Source organism: Harpia harpyja, chromosome 12 (assembly GCF_026419915.1).
Source record: "Harpia harpyja isolate bHarHar1 chromosome 12, bHarHar1 primary haplotype, whole genome shotgun sequence".
NCBI classification, from domain to species: domain Eukaryota; kingdom Metazoa; phylum Chordata; class Aves; order Accipitriformes; family Accipitridae; genus Harpia; species Harpia harpyja.
In genome coordinates this window covers 2435845-2456569 of record NC_068951.1, presented here as the reverse complement: position 1 = coordinate 2456569, position 20725 = coordinate 2435845, and the positions used below count along the sequence as shown (strand labels likewise).

Below are 20725 nucleotides of genomic sequence, written 5' to 3'. Positions count from 1 at the left end.
CTTGCAATTAGAAACAGCAGGTTAAAAAAGTCCGCAAATCCAAAGTTAAAGGCTTCAAGATTAGCCTCTAAGAAATAAGGGATGCACGTCTATAGCCCATCACCTACTGCAGCTCAGTTCTTTACCATATTTTACAGGCTTTTTTTTTTTCCTGCCATAACTAAAATCCTTAAGAGGGCACTTACCCAATCTTTTTGATACCATCTCAGAAACCAGCTTTAGTTATTGATAGAAACCCACAGGGAAGGTGGGGTAATATTCTCTCTAAAAGTGCACCATAAACTTCTTCCAAAACAGCACAGAAGTAACACTAATTTCCACGTTTTTGCTTAAGGAGTCGTTTCCTTACAGCTACCACTGATCCCATCAGCCAGGACCACACCAGGAAGCTTCAAGCACCATCAGATGAACACAAGCCACACAAGCAACAGGAGAAATGCCCAGGCTTTGTATTTGCTAAATACTTGTCACCGCAGTAAACTGCAAGATAGAACACATAAAGACGCTGCCAAACACCTACACAATAACCACAACATACTGAAAGTAAAATCCTAGCACCCTCAGCTCACATGTGAGGCAGATGAATTAATACTTGCTCCAGGGCTTAGGGACTAGTGACCGAGCTCAGTTAGTATCCAGGACTGGTCCCACAGTCTGTCTCACTTATCAAGATGTTAAGAGATTTTCCTCACTTTCATCAGCCTGATGATTTTTGACAGTACAGAAAACAGGCAAATTAAAAGCATTTCCTATTAAGAAAATTCAGATTGTAACAGAAGTCTTGGAATAGTTCCCTAACCCGAGATTATGTATCCTCTAAATAAACAAACCCCCTTTTGTTAATGCTCACTAGTAGAACAGGAAAAACTATCTAGTCAGGGCACAGTAAACACAAACTCTTGAAAACAGTTTAAAGCTGATAAATGTGGAGCAACCATACGCAGTTTAAGAAAAGAAAAATTAAAGTGCACCACTTTATTAACTTGTGTGTCTTTTTGCCTCCCCAATACATAGCGTGTTTTGTGCCATTTATCCAGTAATAAAAATCACAGGGCACAACTAAGGATTTTTTTGCTATGAACAATGTAGATTCTGTTTAAATTTATGGGCAGTGGAGGATAGCTTTCTATTTCAGAAAAGAAAAAGATGAGATTTTTAAGTTAACGGCAGCATGCCAAAAAAATTGAGAGTTCACAGGTTAATTAGACAGGCTGAGCTAATCACCTAAGAGCACTGTCAGAACAATAATGGGTAATGGTAAGCGGCAGTAGCTTCAAAACAGGCTCTTTTTAATAGCCAGCGCAGTTTGGAAGTGCTTCTCCTGCCACAGCTCTATTCCCAGCACACCCAGGAATGAAGACGAGAGGGAGGAAAAAATAAAAGCAGGAACCGTCTTATTTAACTGTTTTTATGTTGGCAAAATGATTTGTGCCACAGTATTTCCATAAGAAGTGGGACCATTATTCTCCTGTAGGAACACATTTGGTTTGAAAAGTATCACTGGACAGAACGTGAAAATCAAACCAGATGAATTATTCACAACCTCCGATCAGAAGTGATCATTATTTCTGATGTTCCAAACTGTGATTAGGATTCAGTGCTCAGATGTCATTTGCTCCCTGAATAGCACCAGCAATGCAGAATTGCATGACACACATATATTACACACAAGTTTTATATATATAATTTTATACACACCTTCTCCCACTAGATCTTTGGCTTAATGTAACCATTAACAGATAGTAAAAACACGATATTAACTAACGTTCGTTTTCATGGTGCTCATAAATGCCATTAGTTTGACACACAGTGTCAACACTAATCATGGCCTAAAATTAACACCAAAATTGACTTCAACATTAATTGTGCTATCGATGTGAACAGTAATACACCCACTGATGCAGTTACAAATTGACTGCTAGTGGCAGCCGGAGCTGTTGACAACAGGCACCGAGGGGAATGGGGAAGAAACCGATCCCAGTCTCCCTCCTGAAAGCACAACAGACTCCGAATGAAGGGAAGCCAATGCAAATGGTGGCTGGTGTTCAGGCAGAGGGGGCTTTTAAGTCTCTTTCTAGCAGCTTCTGTAATTCCTGGCGAAGCGTAGCTGACAGTAAATCTGATGTAAACGAGAACAGCTTACTATTTGACAGCATCTACGCTTGACCCATGCCATTTGGGTTGGTTTATTCTACTTCTCTCACAACAAGGATGATGCTTGAACCCAGACACTTTATGCCATGCTTCATTTTATTTATTTACGTCCAAATCTGGAATCCTGGACACGGGTCTCAAAATCTCTAAGTAGGACAACTGAACTTACAGATCCCCAACAACAATTTTGTCCTGTTCCCATTCTGTTGCATCTGTATCGTATGCAAGTTTTATATGTAAAAAATATATATAAAACTTGAATACATTTCTATGTCAGTATTTACTACATACAAAAGTTATAATAAGAAAGGAAATGCAACAGTTGTAGTGGTCTAGCATGTGAGCGCTGGAAATGCTGAAGCTGAACGTTAATGAAAGCACATTTCTCCCCTGCTGTGCACACATGTTCTGACATTGTTAAATCAAGGAACACGCGCTTTATTCCCCCTTCACAACCTCTGTCTATTCTGGAGGTAAACCAATGTCCACTGACCCCAGGATGCTGAATCACTCTGCTGCATAGCCATGGACAAGGTGTGTTTTAGAAAGGGAACAAAGACATCCCCAGAAATTTTACTTGATGCAGACGTAGCAATTTCGGTATTTCATCATTTGACTCTGATGCCCAGAGAGACTCTCTGCAGTTATACTGTGACCAAAAGCTGTAAAATTTTTATCTTCAGCGTGAACCAACTCCCAGAAAAAGGGCACGATGCACGTGGTTTGCCAGAGGCATTCAGACTTAATGCCTTGACAAGGGTGAAGTGCCAAAACCCAGGATTCCTTCACTCTCTTCTTGGCTCTGAAAAAGGAGTCATTTAGCAATCAAAGCAGTGGTCGCAGGCGGCACAGCCAAGCGCATGTTGGCATGGTTCTTCTGAACAGCACGCGGCCAAGTGGATGAGAGATGGGAAGAAACGGTTCCAGGATGAGACGTGACAAAGGCTTGCTCAGTAAAGGGTGTCGTGCAGCGCAGTGGACTGAAGGAGACGTGAATTCGTACTGTCTTGTGCCTTGCGCTAGACCAAAGGGCACTCGGATGGCAAGCCAGGAAGCGAATCAGCAAAAGGCTGGCTGATGTTCAGGGAAAGCGGATGGACACACAGAGCACCAAAAGGAAAGTTCAAAAAACCCATTAAGGACAGTGCAAAAGTAGTTTTCACTGCACACACATCTGTGTTGCAAGGTATGAAGCTCGGACAGCTCTCTTGGGGATAGCAAAAGGCATAATGATGAACTCAAACCAAATTCTCTATCAAATTCAAGTTCCTGCTGCAAGCCCACAAAAATCAACTTTGAGCAACACTGCCAGCTTTTTCACCAAAACAAAAGCATTTTTGATTAAGCTTTCCAAACTAAACAATAAATAACTTCTCCCTATGCAGAGTGTAAGGCTTGAAAACTTCAGCTGAAATAGCTTGCATCTGGTGAAGTTACAGACAGATAAAGATAAATTACAGAGAGCGACAGATAACCTTTATTAGGAGCTTTCTTGTAGGCAAGAACTTTCTTCTCTACAGTATCCATATTATCCATATACACGTGTTCAAACATATATATCAAAATACAGAATAAAACTCTTTGCACCACCACTTATATCTCTGATCTAGTAATGCTTGTATTTGAGGATTTTAAAACCCTTCAAGAAATTTGGAGCTCTAGTTGCTCTTTGAATAAGACATGATTTGGGCGGTCACTGCTTTCAGTGTCCTCAGAGAGCCTCACCTGTGATGTGTGGGGCTATTTCCTGCCCAAGAATTTAATTTTTGTAAAGCATTAACACTTATTAGAGGTGTGATTTCAATGTAAACATTTGATAAAAGTCAGAATTACAAGAAAGGTAACAAAATTAAAATTCTGCATTTGTTTGATAGCATTATGAAATTCAACAGTCATATCTGATTATATAAAATTAAAAAAAAAAAAAAAAAAAAAAAGGATTTCCTTATAACCTTCCAAAACTTCATCTTGTAATTATGATAAGTTCTAACTCAAAGGCATATGTTACAGGCTCATAACCTCTGGTTCTGTAAGGAAAGCCTTTTCAAATCTTGAACTTCTAGTGCTGCCATAGCATACATGCACCTTTTAAAAAATCAGGCCATGGAAGATACTGCATCTACAACACTGTGAGAAACAGCACATTGAAGATACTGATCTGCATGAATATTAACCCTTCAAACAATTCAAGGTATTACAGAGTAGTCCTGCTTAACTGTACAACCACTCTTCAGCTAAGCAGATGCTCCATATACACTGTGACACGCATCCATCCCAACTCTAACGGAGTTCAAAAGACCCCACACCTGCTACTCTTAAAGTTACCTTAAATGATCTAGGCATGTAAGTGAGAAAAAAAAAAAAAAATCAGCTTTCAGTGATGCTAGGGGGACCCTCTTTTAATTTATATTATATTCCAGTTGTCACAAGACATTCCACCTTTTACTAAAAATAACACTCTCCAGTCCATGACAAAAACGTGCTCTGTCCTGATCCCTACCCCCACATATCATTGTGACTGCCAAGCATCTAATTGATAGGGGCTAAAATTATTCTGCCAAAGGAGGATCACCTTCTGAAATTGCATCACGAGTATTTCAGATGAGGAGACACCACCTGCTGTGCAGCACAAATAGTTGTCCAGCTTCCCTGTTATTTAAACCCATTCCTACTGCCAGAAGAGCCTTCAGGTCAGGATTGTTCCCAAAACTCATCAAGAAGTGTTGAGAAACCCAAAGAGAAACAACTATTCTTACAGTTATCTCTGGGAAAGATAGTGGTGGGGCTGGGGCAGGGAGGAGAAGATGCACGGGTGTTTTCCTTCACCTTCATGTTAATTCACTGACTTTGCCATCACCCACTCTCTGATTTTTCTCAAATACTTACCATCCACCATAAGTAGCCCAGCGGATGTTTTAATACCCCGTGCCTGTCATAAAATGCAGGAACATGGGGTGACAAAGCAGAACATGCAGTTCAACTATTAAGCTTTGCTTGTATAAAATTCATTAGCTACACCTTTCAGCCCCAGGCAATCCAGGGAGCTGCCAAAGCAGAGTTTCAGCAGCCCTCTGCCCGCTGCCGTCCTGAATTTCACCTGGCCAAACCTTCCCACATTCACAAGAAGGGGTGCCTGCCAACACTCCAGCTAACAGCTCCGATTATGGATTATTTCTGATCCTCATGCTACTGAGAAGGAAAAACTGTGACATCTAGTGCCAATAGGGAAAACGACACATTTTACATGGACACCGCATGAGACTGAGATGAAGGGTAACGTGGGGTGTTGCTGCAGGCACTCCTCACACTCACTTTCTCCTTGTCCTTGAAGATTAGTTGGGTTTTATCTGCGGATGGTGCAGTCCCAGTGCCAGAGGATCACAGTAAATTGTAGTAAAAATACATAAAAAGTGCTATAGAAAAGCATCAGAATGCCCAGCTCAAGAATGACAAGTAATATATTGAGTTCTCCAACAGGCTGAGGGAATTACCTTTTCACACTAAGATTTCAGCTAATATGCTAATCTTCAGAACAAAGCCGTCTTCAATGGGCATTTGAAGAGGGTGTCACTACATTACAGGTCGTGTCTTCAGCAGAGCTTCTGCAACCAACACTTTTTAAAATACTGTACACGTTGCCATGCACATCTGAACTCTAGCCCTGTTCACTTGTCTGTGTTCACACAATTTCTGACTCAGAGATTTCCCCATTTTAGCACAACCACGTAACTACAGAGCAACACCAGAGGCTTAGATGACAGGCCTGACAGAGGTCAGCTGCCATGGCAAAAAGCTCCCAGAGGACAGCCATCAGCTCCTCTTACACTGTCAAACAGGGTGAGGAGCTGCATCCTTTAAACCCCATCCCTCCCAATATTAGCATAGAAAGTCCCAATCACACACCTCTACCCCACATGCCCAATGAAGCTCTTCGCTCAAAACACCAAAGATTGTGCCACTAAAAAAAAAGGCTTCCACTTACTTAAAAATAAATTAAATCAGCAGAAATGTTAAAAGTCTTGTATTATAATCTAGATAAGCATCCAGGCTGTGGTATGAACTTAAAATCGTCTTCTTAAAGACATTTTAGAGTAAAATGCGTAAGATTACAAACAACTACAAGTGGATTTTTTTCCTCACACCTATATAAACTCTGTACATTTCAATGGTCCATGTCTATCTTAAGTGTCAGACTGGAGTCAGGCTGAGCATCCACCTCTGGTACTGTGCTTAGTTCTTCAAATGCTCACAGTTGTACAATAAATTATATACCATTTGTCCCAAAGTCTATTCAGTCTTTACTCAGGAGCATTAGAAGGGAGCTATTGACTGGCATTTGATTCTGCTGATAAAATACTGTCTTCTTCAGCTCCTTTCTATACCTGCTGGCTCTGAGCATTATTTACAAACTGTTCTCAACTTTTTAGTGTGGCACATTCAGTCTTGTCAAGGGTGTTGGCTTACTGAAATCCTACGGTAGCAGACAGAGCTTATCAGAACAGTCTCACATGTGAGCAGAGGTGTCAAAGCAGCCAGACTAGTAATAGAGGACACACACAACACCCCCCCCCTTCCCCAAAAAGAGTAACTATAGACCAGGACACAGGTCACAAGCTTAACATGAAGGATCCAGACCAGAAACCACCTAGCAGAAAGCTCCAGGCAACATCCAGGGTTCTGTCTGCAGTCCAAAGAAACAGCAGATGCCCTTCAGGAAGAACTCTGGCTGCACTGGGTGAACAAGAGGTTGGAAAAAGGCCCTGAATTAGTGATGTCTTCTGTGCCGCAAGAGTAAGCGGCAGGGCCAGCAGCGCGGCAGGGCCAGCAGCACGGCAGGCTCCCTCGCGTGGCCATGACAAGACACAGGATCCTCTGCTCAGAAGGAGCAAGCACTGCCTAGGAATAAATAGCAAGTTATATTTTCATGGTCCATTAAGTCCTTGGCTTCTTTGTTGAGACTACTAGCAAAGAGATAATTACTGCCAAATGAGGTGGGGGGCTACGTGAAGTGGTCACAAGCTAAGCGGAGGAAGACCTCTTGTATTGTGAAAGTTCTTGAGAATTCCCATTTCACAGATTTTCCTGAAGACGCAGACAGGTTAGCCAGGTTAACCCAGAATGCTGCTTGCAAACTCTGAGAGGACAGGAGAAACTCCGCTTTGAGCTCCTGCTCTGCCCTGTATTAGAGCAGGGATTGCAACTTCGGTTGTTGACATCCAGCTGAACACACTGACCACAAATCTCCTGGATTTTATGCTGGTTTCTCAATTTCGCCTGCTAGCTAAAACAATTAGGGCACTCAGCTCAGCTGAATGCTTTAAGAGGAAGAGTGTCTTGACCCCTTTTCACATAGAGAAAATGTAATTGTTCATACTGTGTAGCACAGCTCCAACAGGAAAGACAAGCCTTACCTCAGAACAGCTGATACCACGATGGTAAGGCACTCACTTGCAATGGGGGAATGAATAGCTATGTTTGAGTCTCTGATCTAAAACAAGTAGAACAGTAATAGGAACCTAAATGCACTAAACAGCAGCTATATTTACCGCAGTCAGAAGTTTTCAACAGAGATTTTCTCCCTAGTAAAAAACACATGACGTACAATCTCCCAAAAGACTTTAGATTCAGAAAATCAGCAACTTTCTCTGGGAAGAAAGAAAAAAAAAAAAAAATAAAAACCACATTTACTTGGGAAAGTTCCTACCAAGCACTCCCGCCTGTCAGCTCACTGGAGTCTGAACTGGAAACAGCTCACACCTCTGCATCTCTGGGGCACAGACTCCATTGGCACTGACCATCAAGGGTTACTAACCAAAACTGGGGGAATGCTGTATAACATAACATCCAGCACTTATTTAGCAAGTACAAATTCAAAGACTCTCTGAAAATATTTGTTTAAATTATCCTCATAACACCCCAAAGCAGTCCCACCTTACTGGGATATGAACAAACTGAAGCAGTACAAACTTTGACCGCGGCTACCAAGCAAGGCACTGCAAAGCTTGGGAACCTCAACTTCCCCGCTGTACTCATTTTCTTAGGGATCATCTCCCCTGTAACACGACTTTCAGTGTGTATGGGCTTCTGGCATTTTGAAGTCAAATACATCTATCTGAGGACAAAACTCTTCCTTAACAAATTCACACAAGTTTAGGAAGCCAAGGAAATGTGCCATATTTTGAGAATGGTTCACCATTGTATCATTTGGAAGAAATGCAGAACCAATTAATATTTTCTGCTACTCCTTGTGGTATGTATCCTCTTCCTATGCAATACTACCAGCTACTGCCACATAGATGGACCACCCCAAAGATCTTTGCTTCCTGGCAGATAAGATGCTGTGTTTCTCTGCCCAGATGCTATGCAGACTGATTCTCAAAAAAAGCAGAATGGATCCACTTAGAGCCTTAACAAAGAAAAGGCTTATGCTCCGAATTTATCTAGCATCCTGTCTCTTCCTTCTCCACCCCTGCAGCCATCTTCTTTGGAAAGAGAAACTTGAGCACACGTTTGTGAAAATTTGTTTCCTCAGCTGAAGGGAATTAAACCATAAAAGCCTGAAGTCAGCTCATCCAGATAAAGAAAGCACAGCACGGAGAAATGAATCTGTTCGGCAACTCATCGCCTCCTGAATGTCACCTGTCCTTCAGACTGCTGCTGGAACCTCTTCCTCAGATTGTCCGCTCTCACCTGTGAATGAGCGCTATTGTGTGCAGGGGCTATTGGTAACAGAATTCAATACCAAAGCCTCAAACCTCATTCCAGCTGCACATGGTCCTACAGCGACTTGTCCAGCTGCAGACAGGCTGAGCTGACAGTTTAGCACTACCAGCTGCGAGCTGCATGCCTCTCTGGGGAGGCACAGAGCAATTCCTCGGTCTGACCACTTGCCAGGCTTCCCCGAGACGCCAAATCCTAGGCTGGGGTTTCATCTCTGCGGCCAGTGTCCTCACCTCATTTCTGGGAAGTCATTGAAAGGCAGGCTAGAGTCTGCCATATACCTCCACAAGCAGTGATCTTCAGCAGCCAGACTGAGAAATGTGTGGGGAACATCATGTTTTCCCCTTGTTTATCTCACTTTCCAGTGACTCGGCTCCTCGGCCTAACAGCCAGAGAGGCAGGGCATGAACCTGCGCATTAGATAACAACACTACGCACACCACAACGGCCATGTAATTTCTTTACAGATTGCACACAACTAAGTCTACCAAGGGTTAAAAAAAACTCCTAATTTTTTTTGGTGGTCTTTGGGTACAGAATCTCTTATAATAAGACTATTTGTATTCATGCTGGCAGAGTAAACACTACATGTTCATGCCCAGGCAGCTCTGTGCTTGTAATTTCAGCAAGAACAGAGCTACGTCCCTGAGGGACTTTGCTATTTCCCCAGCCACCATCCACTCAAACGCTGAATGAGAGCAGAGAAAGAGAGAAAGATGATGGCATAAGCCTCCACAGCACTGCAGCCTCAGCTTTCACTAAGAATGCAGAGAATAGCTCATTTCAGATTTAATTATACTAGTTAAAACATTGCTCCTATAGGCCAGCAAAAGACAAGGATGTAGTGCTCCCATAGTCACCATTTGCTGATTAGGTTCAATTTGAAAACATCATATTCAAAACCTTCCCCTGACAAGATACATGCAGTAAACAGTGATGAAAACCCCTATTTCCTCTCATCGCTATACTTGACATTTTTGAACAGAGCTTTTGCAAATCTTAAGTTATATATCTAGTAAAAGCACAGTGCTAGTTCAATGATGCCAAGACAAAATAAATGATGCCACCACTTAGAATGGTTCAAATTTAAATAACTGTAGGAACATTCACTTACTGAATCCCACCTAGCCTAAGCAAAAAAAATAAACACGTCTTCTGCTATTTAGCTTTATTCTCCAGTCATTTCGATGCTGCAATCTTTGGCTTGCTAATGTAAAGACATACCAGCAAAAGCCCACAACAACAGTACAGCTTCCTCCTGCTGGAACTGAAGGAGTAACTCTATTACCCAACAGCATTAGCAGGTTGTTAGTCTCAAGTAAATCATTCACTAGAGGGGGATGTTGCACACACCTTGCCAGTGTGCTACACAAACACCGCATGGTGAGTATTTAAATGGAAAGCATAAAATTGTTTTTTCGGTTTTTTAAGCAAATGAAAACATTTCTATTTAGTCTTGTAAAACATATTTTGCTCAAATACAAACCCCAGTTACCTGGAATAGCTGAATGAGCACTTTTTAATTATGAAGGAAAAACAGCACAGGCACAGGTTTGAAATGGAATCATCATTTACTATGGAGGCTAAAATACCCATTGTATGGAAGGTATTAATTTTTAATGAAACAAAAAATCTCATTTTCAAGAGAGGGATTTGATCTGTGAAAGACTGAATGAATAGATTTTGTGCCTGGTTGGTAAATTTTCCTTACAATTGTCAAACCTAGTCCAAAATACAATGTACTGCAGGACATGGAAAGAAAAGTATCATTAAAGAAGTGCAACTTGCCTCATTTCCTCCTGGCAGCCTGTTCATGTGCACGAGCTGGCCCTGATCATCCAACACCAACTCAGTGTACGTTAGTATGTCAGAAGGCAGCGGTGGCGTTGGCAGGAATGCATGTTCATTCATAGAATCCCAGAGTTTAATCAAAGACTAGATGATGAAAAGATAAATTCTTGTTAAGAACATCATCTGCAAATATTTTTATTCAATCCACTGTGACTTAATATTCAAGACAGAAATATCCCTCCCCCCACTTCTACTTACAATATTCAGTGGATATAACTTACTTTGGAATTTAAACCATGAAACACAGTTTCACCCACAACAGTGTAATTCAAATTATGTGATTCAGGATAGAACCCAGCAAATCAGATACACAGTAAATTCTGCAACTCATTAACACATTCAATGATGTATGAGTTCTGTCCTAGGAACTATCACCCTTGCACTGTCTAATCCTCTAGGAAGGCTAGATAACAGGGTGGGAAAACAAAGAAACATAAACAAGAAACGGAAGATGGTTTACATTTCAGCTTCTACCGTTTGACTTATTAACGGAACTACAGCAGCAGTGTATCAAGAGTCCTAATTTCTTTCAAAGTAGACTCAATCCATAGCTGTATAGACCCTGGGGAACCATTGTTAGCCACTCCAGGCCACTTGTTTCCCTGACAAGCAAGGACGGCAACTGATAGAACTGCTTTGCAGGTACAAAAGTTTAGAACAATCCACCGGGCCTTAAGAACTCTTACCTGCCGAAACATCTCAGGAATGTCATAGACATATGATGTCCCTAAAGACTGTGCCTGGAATCTCTTGGACTGCAGCAGGTCTTTGGTCACGTAGGGGGTATTGATCAGCATCCCATGAAGCGGTCCCTGTTTATCTCCATATGCCTGGAACATAATCTGCAGCACAAAACATGACCAATTACTGCTTAATCCACTGGTTCCATACACCTATCTCACCCAGATTTTACCGAAAATCATCAGGATATTCCAGACTGATCAGGCTTGTTTCTGTTCTCTACAAATATGTTAATACTCGCATATCCTGTAACACCGTGCTTCATCACGCATTACTACCCTTTGGAGACAGTGCTGGACCATTACTGCACGGATCTGAGTATCACTGACTTATTGCCATATCACAGCAGAAAGCTAAGCGAACAGAGCCACATCCCCACAGAAAAAAGCCCGTGCCTTAGATGACTTCACATTCACCAGTATTTCCCCTGACACTGTACCTATGCCGATGGATTGTGATAGCTGGGAGCAGAGAGGAGAACTCTGTTATTTATGTAGTCGAACAGCACGGTATCCGTATCTCCGCTGGCTGATCATGGAAGCTAGGTCAAGACTTGCATATGTCATTTTGCTTGAAGTTTTGATATTATAAGTTTAAAAGATTTTCCCAGAGTAGCAACATGAATTATCAGCTGCCATGCTTCATGGCACTATATATTCCACTCAGCCAGGACTCAGAAGGAAATCTATTTCAACTAAGAAACAGGAGTAGCACTGCTTAGCTGGGACAACACTGCACAAATGCTGCTTAATAGAAACACACCTGACAGAAGCAACATGATTAGGCTGTTTTTAACAGAACGGCGATCAGACCTGATGTTACAAATGGCAGATCTTTTCCCAATTGAAGAATAAATTAATTGAAGAATTCCACTGATGATAAAATTCAGTAAGTAAAGCCTATTTTAGTTTTTAGATTAAAAATAGTAGTTCATGCTCTCTTCAGTCTTCACAAACATTGCTTTGTGAAGTAGCTTCTTCAATGGGAGAAATATTTATTCAGGGTAACAAGTATTTGTGACAGCACCTGTGTTAGGATCTGTTACTGCACTTGGGCCCAATTCTCCTTAGAACTCTGGAAAGTTTCAGAGCAGTTCTGTGGGAACTGGAGAAGTCTGTACTGAGCATCGCCACTCATTACCACAGAAACTGCCAAACAAGAGATCAGGGTCATTCTCTCATGATTAATCTATTTTTCCATTCTTCAGAAGTCATGAAAGTGCTCAGCATCCAGTACATTGCTAATGTTTGAATTCTTTAAAAAGAATTCTCTAAGTTCAAAATAACCCTCTGAAAACACAGGAAAAAATACACAGATCTGAACCCATCCTACAAACTTCCATCGCGAGGGGGAAGATTTACCGAAGTTTCTCAAAAAACTAACACCTTCAAGCTTTGTAAGACAAACCTTCCTCCCAACTACTCAAAGAGTTAATTGAAATAATTCCTATCAGTATAATTTTTTAATAGAACCTGGTTCAATATCCTGGGGGGGGGGTCAAATATTGGGAAACCGTACATACACAAGCGCATTCTCCTAGCTTTAAAAAAATAAAGCTCATCAGAGACAGAGTTTAAGATGAAAGGTGACCTTCACAAATGACTAACAAAACTCAAGTGTTAAGCTCAGCTACTGGAGGTTATTAAAACGTTCTTTTCTTTTCTCATCTCCACTCAAAGGCAGAAATGAAGTAAAACGTACAGACACTATCTGTTCTAGGATCTCCAGAACTGGATGGACTGTAAGGCCAGGCAGCTTGCTGGAAAAATTTAAATGGAAAAGAATGGGAGAAAAGGTGACCCAGCACTTTGTGTTCAACATTAACGGTGCCCAAGTGATTTATTCTGCTGCTACTACTGCAAGGCAGAGAGATTATTACAGAGGGAGATGTAAACATTTCTGTATTTAAATATTTTTCATACATCCTATGCTCCATGTATTTTAGCATATGTAGGTATTTCAGTTAACCACACTATTCCTATGCCATGAAAAGCAGAAATACCAGAATAGCCACAACCATTACAAAAGAGCCCATTACGCTTCATAAAAATGATATAAAAGCACCTTCAATAATTTTATATCATCCTACCCAGGTCATTCCCTATATCTTTAGAATTTAAAAGACAAGTTCACAGATTTTCTCTATCTACTCAGGGAAACGTACAATTAATAATATTTTTTATTACGACCTACAGGACGAGCACTAACAGTGACTACTTTTCTATTACTTTTTTAAGCACTCTGCCACGGAGGAAGAGAGATGTACAAATGACTGAAGGTACGTACAAAACAATTAGAAGATACGCACTTTTACATAATTGATTACATTTTGCACACCTACGTGCCTATTGCAAGGTTATCTTTACATTCTTCTTCCTTTGGCAAAGTTGAACGGCAATTTTATATTACCTGAAAACACTGCAAACCACAGAAGAGCTTCATCACGTATAATGCGTTCCCCTCCCAAATAATTTGCTCCTCAAACCATGCAGCCATATGGAACCATACCTGTCCTGTTCTGGAGTCTGTCACTTCTTTGTAGAGGCTGATGTCCAAATAGTAGCCTGACTCATTGGTCAAGAAGAGACGAATGGGAATTGCCTTCCCAGTCGGTGTCAAACGAATGTTGATCTTCAGCTCGGCTTGGAGGACGCGGAGTTTCCACAGGCGACTCCCGTAGCGCATCACCATGCTTCGCACGGATTCTTCGATCTTAAAACACACGAGAAGAATTTCCCTCACCTTTCTGGACACATCCACCGCTTTGTCACCCCTCCATCCCCCTGCTCTAAGGTCCAGCTCAAAGGGACACCCCAGCGTGCAGGGGGAACATCACAGAAGAGGAGAGATGGAAGCACCAAACAGCAGCACGTGCCCAGTGCTGTTATGGGACCGCGGTGGTCTGTCTGTTCTCATCCTAACGAGCCTGGAGATAGGCAGGAACTGAACTCAACCTGGGGACTGCTGATGGATTCACGTCCCTTTTTCCTCCCAGCACATCACACCCCAGCAAGGCACAGCGTGCCCAGTGCTTCCCCTTCACCTACCTTTCTTCCTGCAGGCATAGCTCACAGCTAAGAACTACAAAATGCAGGAAAGTGAAATCCTTGACAAACAGTTATGTAGCACTTATATGCACAATAATCATGTTTCACTACACGTGCAGTACGGTGCTTTAAATCAACAAAGCAATTACTACTCGGAGCTTGGCCTTCTGGTGTTCTATTAAACTTTATAATATACTACTGTTGGCAAATAGCGCATATTAAAAGAAGGCAATTTATAGGCTGTTTTTAACATTCTTTCAAAAAATAAAAAGTCTCTTTTCCACAGCAGCTCAGGGAAAAGTCATGGTACACATTTGAGGGCAGCCTAACTTCCAGGGGCTGAATATCCCAGCTTCTTCTGAACTTCCTAGGAACCAAAGATTTTGGATGCGCCGAGAAAGGATTTATTCAAAAGCGATTTAAGCCACCAATTTTTAATCATTATTTAAAAGTCAGCAAGCAAGAGATACTTATTTTGATAACGAATTCATCTTTTTAAACTTTCAGTTATTCTCATAAGGAAAGGTCAGCTCTCATCTTTCCGTAACCATGAACAGAATGTTGATTTCCAACTAAATGCAGCCTTTACAGTTTATTTGGGACTTTCTTTGTGGTGGTTCTGCTAACCAGAAACATGCTTTATGCCCAACCACTTTCATTTATGCATCTACAAAGCTTAATGTTCATTTATTTATAATGTTGATCTCTGTGGTTTTGTATCAGAGAATGAAAATGAGGAACTTCTTTTTGTAGCTGAATTTACAAATTCTTTTTAAGTTCATGATTTATCTCACGTTTTATTTGGATAGAATCTGGACTTTTGTAACAAACAGAAGAGCATTTAAAGCTATTTCCTTATTAAAATTGTTTATGTCAAACACACAATGAAAAAATAAGTTTAGTTTCAAATACAAAACATATTTTTAATAAACTGTTCCTTAGTTTACACAGAGGAAGTGAGCTGCATTGCCTGAAGGACAGCATTACTCCACTAAAAATATGAGCTCTGCTAGTTCTGAAATATTAACATTTAATATTTATTCATAGATTGGAAGAAAAAACAAAACCTTCTTCCTTCCTCACTGCCAAACAGCTTCCTAATGTGAAACAAACTAAGTGCTTGCCTTAACTAGCTAAAATAAAAAGTATTCTCTCTGCTTTTGAAGAGAATTTGGCTCAACAAGCAATCTTTAGAGATGTCCATCAGTTACGTGACTCCACTTTCTTTACTGAAAAGCAAAACTCCAGTATTTGTAGAGTAACTAAACTGACCCTCATCTTACTAATTCTAATATTGGTCCTCAATTTCTTGTGCTTTCTGTTATGAAATGGCTAGTAGAAACTGCATGTCATTCACCAAACGGTATTAAAATGTACTCAATCAATAGGTGCGCTTACATAGCATAAAAAGGCAACAAAAGACCATTTAATTCTGGTGAGTCAAGCCCAAGACAAACAAACAATTCAGAGCCAGGGAAAAGACCATACCTTAGATGGGTCCATGATGACAGTAGGCACGAAATTTAAGAAGATGTGATTGCAGTCAGTCCGCACATTGGTATTATTAAATGCCACCTCCAACTCATCCATGGCTTCCAAAAGCAATCGCTCTCCCTCATTCTGCAGATACTCAAAGGAGGCTTCCTGCCAGATATTGTCAACAAATAATTTACTTCCTACTCAAAAAACACAGCCCAGGAATACAGTGTTTGAAAAACTGCAGAAGGACTTGACTGAGAAAAAAGGTTACATTCATTTCAGCAGGATGTGCAACCCTGAAACAGATCCATCACAATCACAGAGCCAGTACTCCCACTGCCTGGATTCACATACCCCGCTGACTTGTGCCCTCATTTAGGTCAGCATAAATCCGAAACTAGACAGGGAAAAACATTACTGCAGTAGTGCAGGAGAAACACAGAGAAACAACTGTTGCCTCAAAATGCAAGGATTTCTGACTATCCACTTGGGCCATAGAAAAATCTCCTTGAAGCATAGGAATACTAGGTCTTCGAAGACATGCTTCTGCAGAACCAACACTAGCAAAGAGGGCAAACATCCACAGTATGCTATACAGGTAATATGTTTACATGCAGGTTCCTAGAATGACTTACAGTGTTTCATACACTGTCTTGGACAGAGACCTTGCATGGGTGACAAAACTCACCTTGGTAACCAGATCTGAATGCCTTATAATAGCCCTCACGAAGAACCTGTAGTCTGTCACTTCTGTTCCCACTTCAACTTTAGCTGCTCCCAGGTAGAGATGCATTTTGTGATTGGCACATGGAATGGCAGTGAGATCAAAGTTTCGCATTCGGTTCAACTCTAGCTGAAAAGCCAGAGCTGGCTCCAGATGACGGTAAATCCTATCTTCCTCAAACTGGAGGCAGCCGGCATCATACAGGTAGAAAAGGGTGTAAAAGGGGAGGGTCGGTTAAGAAACTGAAACACTGAGGATGGGAAAAACTAGACAACGCCCCTTATGAAATTTCATATTGAATTAAAAAACTAAAAATTCAAATGAATCCAACCCAGAATTTTCTATCTCACGCAGAGTCGTTAGCACTAAGAGCTCACTGAAATTGTTGAAATATTGAGAGTAGAAGACAAATCACAAGACAGCAAGTTCTCAAGCTCACCCCCTGCAAAACCCTCTTTTTCACAGAAGCCAGAAAGTTTGGTATTGAATCACTGTACTGCTTCCAACACTCTCTTGTTACACTGCAACTAAAATCTGCATAAACAGAAGCTTCAGGTTAGGCTTCCAAATGCAAGAATTTTTATCCCCAAATATCAGAGACTCATCATTGTTACTGACTTCAATTGCTGCGTGTGCGGATGACTGGCCTAGCAAGGGAAGAGAAAATACTGCACTAGGTAGTGAAGTTGGGCTGAAGTAGTTCCCACCCTCTTAGACTGGCAAGGAAGAGCTACATGAAAGAAGGATAAAGCCAACACTCAGAGAAAACTATTAAGAATATACAGCCTACCTTATCCCGGGCACGGAACGTGAAGAACTTTGGAAATTCCCTCTGTTTGAAAATAAAAACAATGATGTTAGCCCTCCAAAAGTAAGCCATTTGATCTACCCAGAGAGTGCTCACAGGCCAGACCTGGGATAGCACCACAGCAGAGGTGATGACCAAAGTTGTTACAAGCTACTTTTTCAACATCACAAAAGGTGGTGGAAAATCAAGTTTCACTCAAGAAGGTAACAGAGGTAGTTTAAACCTGTCTTCACTGCTAATGCAACAGAGGCTGCTTGATTGGCTTTTGATTATTATTGTCAATTAGTAACAGCCAATAACACAGAACTGTCCAAGACAGTAGTGGGAAACTTCTTCTAGTTCTATTATGATTATGATCAATGTGGAAATATTTGGGAGCCATACAATTATATTAACACTCCATTATGTAAGCAGATGTACACAAAACAATTATCTGTATTCCATAGCTCTCTTCATACTATTACTGCTAGAAATACTCTCTTCCCAAGGAAAACTATGAATTGTAATCAAATAATTTTATCCTCATGTATTGAATAGTACTTTAGAAAAATCCCCCAAATATGATTAGGTTTCTCTGTTATTCTATTGCACAGATAAAATCCCAGCAAATGGTAAGGACTTTACATTTTTGTGGCATATTGCACGTGTCTTAGAAGAGAGAAGGACTAGACAGCATACTTCTATGTATCCCTCCAGTTTCATCTGAGCAAAGCCATCCATTTCTGTGGAATTACACTTTTAATGGGTAGAGGAACTTCTGTGAATGTTTTGCACCAACATGAGAATACCAGCCATTTATGCTAAAGGTGACCTGAGAGAGCATACACAACTTGTCAGAACTGTCTTACTAACAAAAAAAGAATGTATCTGACCTGGAGTCACTGAATTTCTGAATCACATTTCACTATCAATGAAAGACTTGCAACCCTAGCTTGATTCAAGGTAACAACCAGTGCATGGTGACAGAATATAAGGCTCCACTGAGCAACACAGCTTTTAAGGCTAGAAGTAATCTAGCCTTCCCTACTAGTTATCTTCCCTACCTCCTATAAAAACAGTCCCCAGAACTTCACCTGATGACTCTCAGTTGAGCAAAATAACTTGTGTTTGCCTGGAGTGTGTTTTCCAGACTAGCCAGTGGTACAAGAAATCCTGCCTGAAAATTCAGGCAGTGGGCATATTAGATGAGCCTATGAGCATCAACTATACTCTAAGAAAACAACCACTTCCATGTTTCCTCACTTCTCTTCCAAATCCCTCCTACCTGTCCTCCTCTGCACGCTGCCAATTTCTCCTATCATCATCCATGCTCATTCTATCACTAATGTAATTGCTTTCAAGGCATTTGACTAGTGTTGTGGGCAAATATAATAATTAGATGTGCACACACACAAAAATTCTCAGTGCTCTGGTACCAAAATCCAAAAGAGTGCTCCATTTTCTAGGCAGAAGAATTATACCCCTGCTGTGTTCTAATCAACCAACCATCATCAAGACAATCAAAATAATTTGCCTAAATTAGCCAATCAAGACACCCTGCAAACCACAGAATGTGAAAAGCTACAACAGAAATCATCATAGTTGATTATTATACTAATAATCATGTTAAAAACCTAATGAGATGAGGAAATTGGAAGCTTGCTGGAGCAACTCTCTATTACCTCAACATGCTGGGAACTAATTATATAGACTGTAATTAAAACAAAAACAAACCCAAGCCCAGGCCCTGGCTAAGTTAATAGTTGGTCCAGTAATAAATGGAGTAGAATAGGAGATAGTAATAAAGACTGACACTCACAAAAGATCCCAGAGGTACTCTACAAACTTTGCAAACAGATGACATACCACGCTGCCTCCTCTGGCTTAGGAACCAGGAGCATCCAACAGTCCATCGCTCTAAATGGCAGCTCAGGGAAAACTTTTTGTGATGACTCCTTTCATTCTTCGTCTCCTTTCTGACCACTGACACATGCTACAGTGCTTATTCACAGACTCTTATTTTTCATTCCCCAAACACCAATTCAGTTCTCTAAAACTTCCTTTTTTAAATCTAAAGCCTGGACTTTCTCGCTTAAGGTCCCAACACCTCTCCAAAGAGTCCAGATTCCTACATAAGCAGATACACAAGGGATAAAAATCTGGTTTATGCCTTACATTGCCATCTTGAAATGGCCCTCACTGATGCCCAAGCCCTGGGGTAAAAAGTAATTCTTAGCAGTAAGAGCATCAAACATTTCCCACATCACTAAGCCATTAGGCGAAATTTAGCAAGTCACTTCCATTACTCCTCTAAGTTATTTTAAAATCAGTAAGAAGCCTAAAGAAATCACCACACTACATAAGAAACACAAAAAATTCATTGTAGAATTACATTTTAGAATACAAACCAATACTGAAACAAACAAGATCTTTATTAATGTGGCAGTCATGAGTTCAGCCAGGTAACAAGAGAGACTTTAGTGTGTGAATGGCCCCACTGAATGCAAAAGGCCCACTCCTGTATTTGAATTCAGATGTTTAAATACTTCACTCAGCTCTGACACCAATGTTGGCATTAAATGCCTGACTAAGAACCAAATGAGAAGCCTAGAGTCACTTACGAGTCTCCTGGCCTAAGGTTAAGAATACCACCGTGTTCTAGGCCCTTTTTACTTACATGAAATCTCTGATCCACCTCATAGTTGACCTGTTTCCTGAAGTCCTTACAAACGAAACATACAAACACAGGAAGACAAGAAAAAAAAAGCAGAAGAAAGCTAGCAATTAGGACAAAAATCAAAACCCAATTAATTCAAGAATACAAGAGGTGCCAAGATTGTTTACAATTGTAAATTAATTCTCTTAAGCGAATTCATCAAAACCATCTCAAATTTTAGAGAACAAAAACAGTGAAGAGAGAACTAAATATAGTTAATACAGCATTTAATTTAGGAAAAAACACATCAAATGTCAATGCTATTATGAGCTAGAAACCAAAGAGTTCTGAGCAGCATGAGAGATATCAAAATACCTTCTGTGCTACAAGGAATGTCAGCCTCCGAATCCCATGTTCAATCAGGACTGATTTCTGTAAAAAGGCAAGGATGGAATCAGCTCACTGGATTAACAGAAAAAGAACACATCAAAAACTTGTCAAAGTCTTCTATGAACTGAAAAAGCCCTACAGATCCTCCCTGCATCTAGGCTGTACATTCCTAGTCC

At 40.8% G+C, this 20725-nt stretch overlaps 1 protein-coding gene across 9 annotated transcripts in view; it reads right to left on the bottom strand.

Annotated features, from left to right (window-relative positions):
* The window catches only part of ACACA (acetyl-CoA carboxylase alpha), a 141093-nt gene that overhangs the window by 53537 nt on the left and 66831 nt on the right, over positions 1–20725 (bottom strand). For 7 of the 9 annotated variants that reach the window (XM_052804410.1, XM_052804416.1, XM_052804417.1 and 4 more), the window contains 8 exons: positions 20535–20591; positions 20181–20225; positions 17507–17548; positions 16681–16896; positions 16002–16157; positions 13975–14178; positions 11412–11567; positions 10663–10809 (listed from right to left, as the gene is read on the bottom strand). In XM_052804410.1, the coding sequence (XP_052660370.1) occupies positions 10663–10809; positions 11412–11567; positions 13975–14178; positions 16002–16157; positions 16681–16896; positions 17507–17548; positions 20181–20225; positions 20535–20591 (1023 nt within the window). The remainder of the gene's footprint in view (positions 1–10662; positions 10810–11411; positions 11568–13974; positions 14179–16001; positions 16158–16680; positions 16897–17506; positions 17549–20180; positions 20226–20534; positions 20592–20725) is intronic. The other 2 variants (XM_052804413.1, XM_052804414.1) reach the window with 1 other exon arrangement.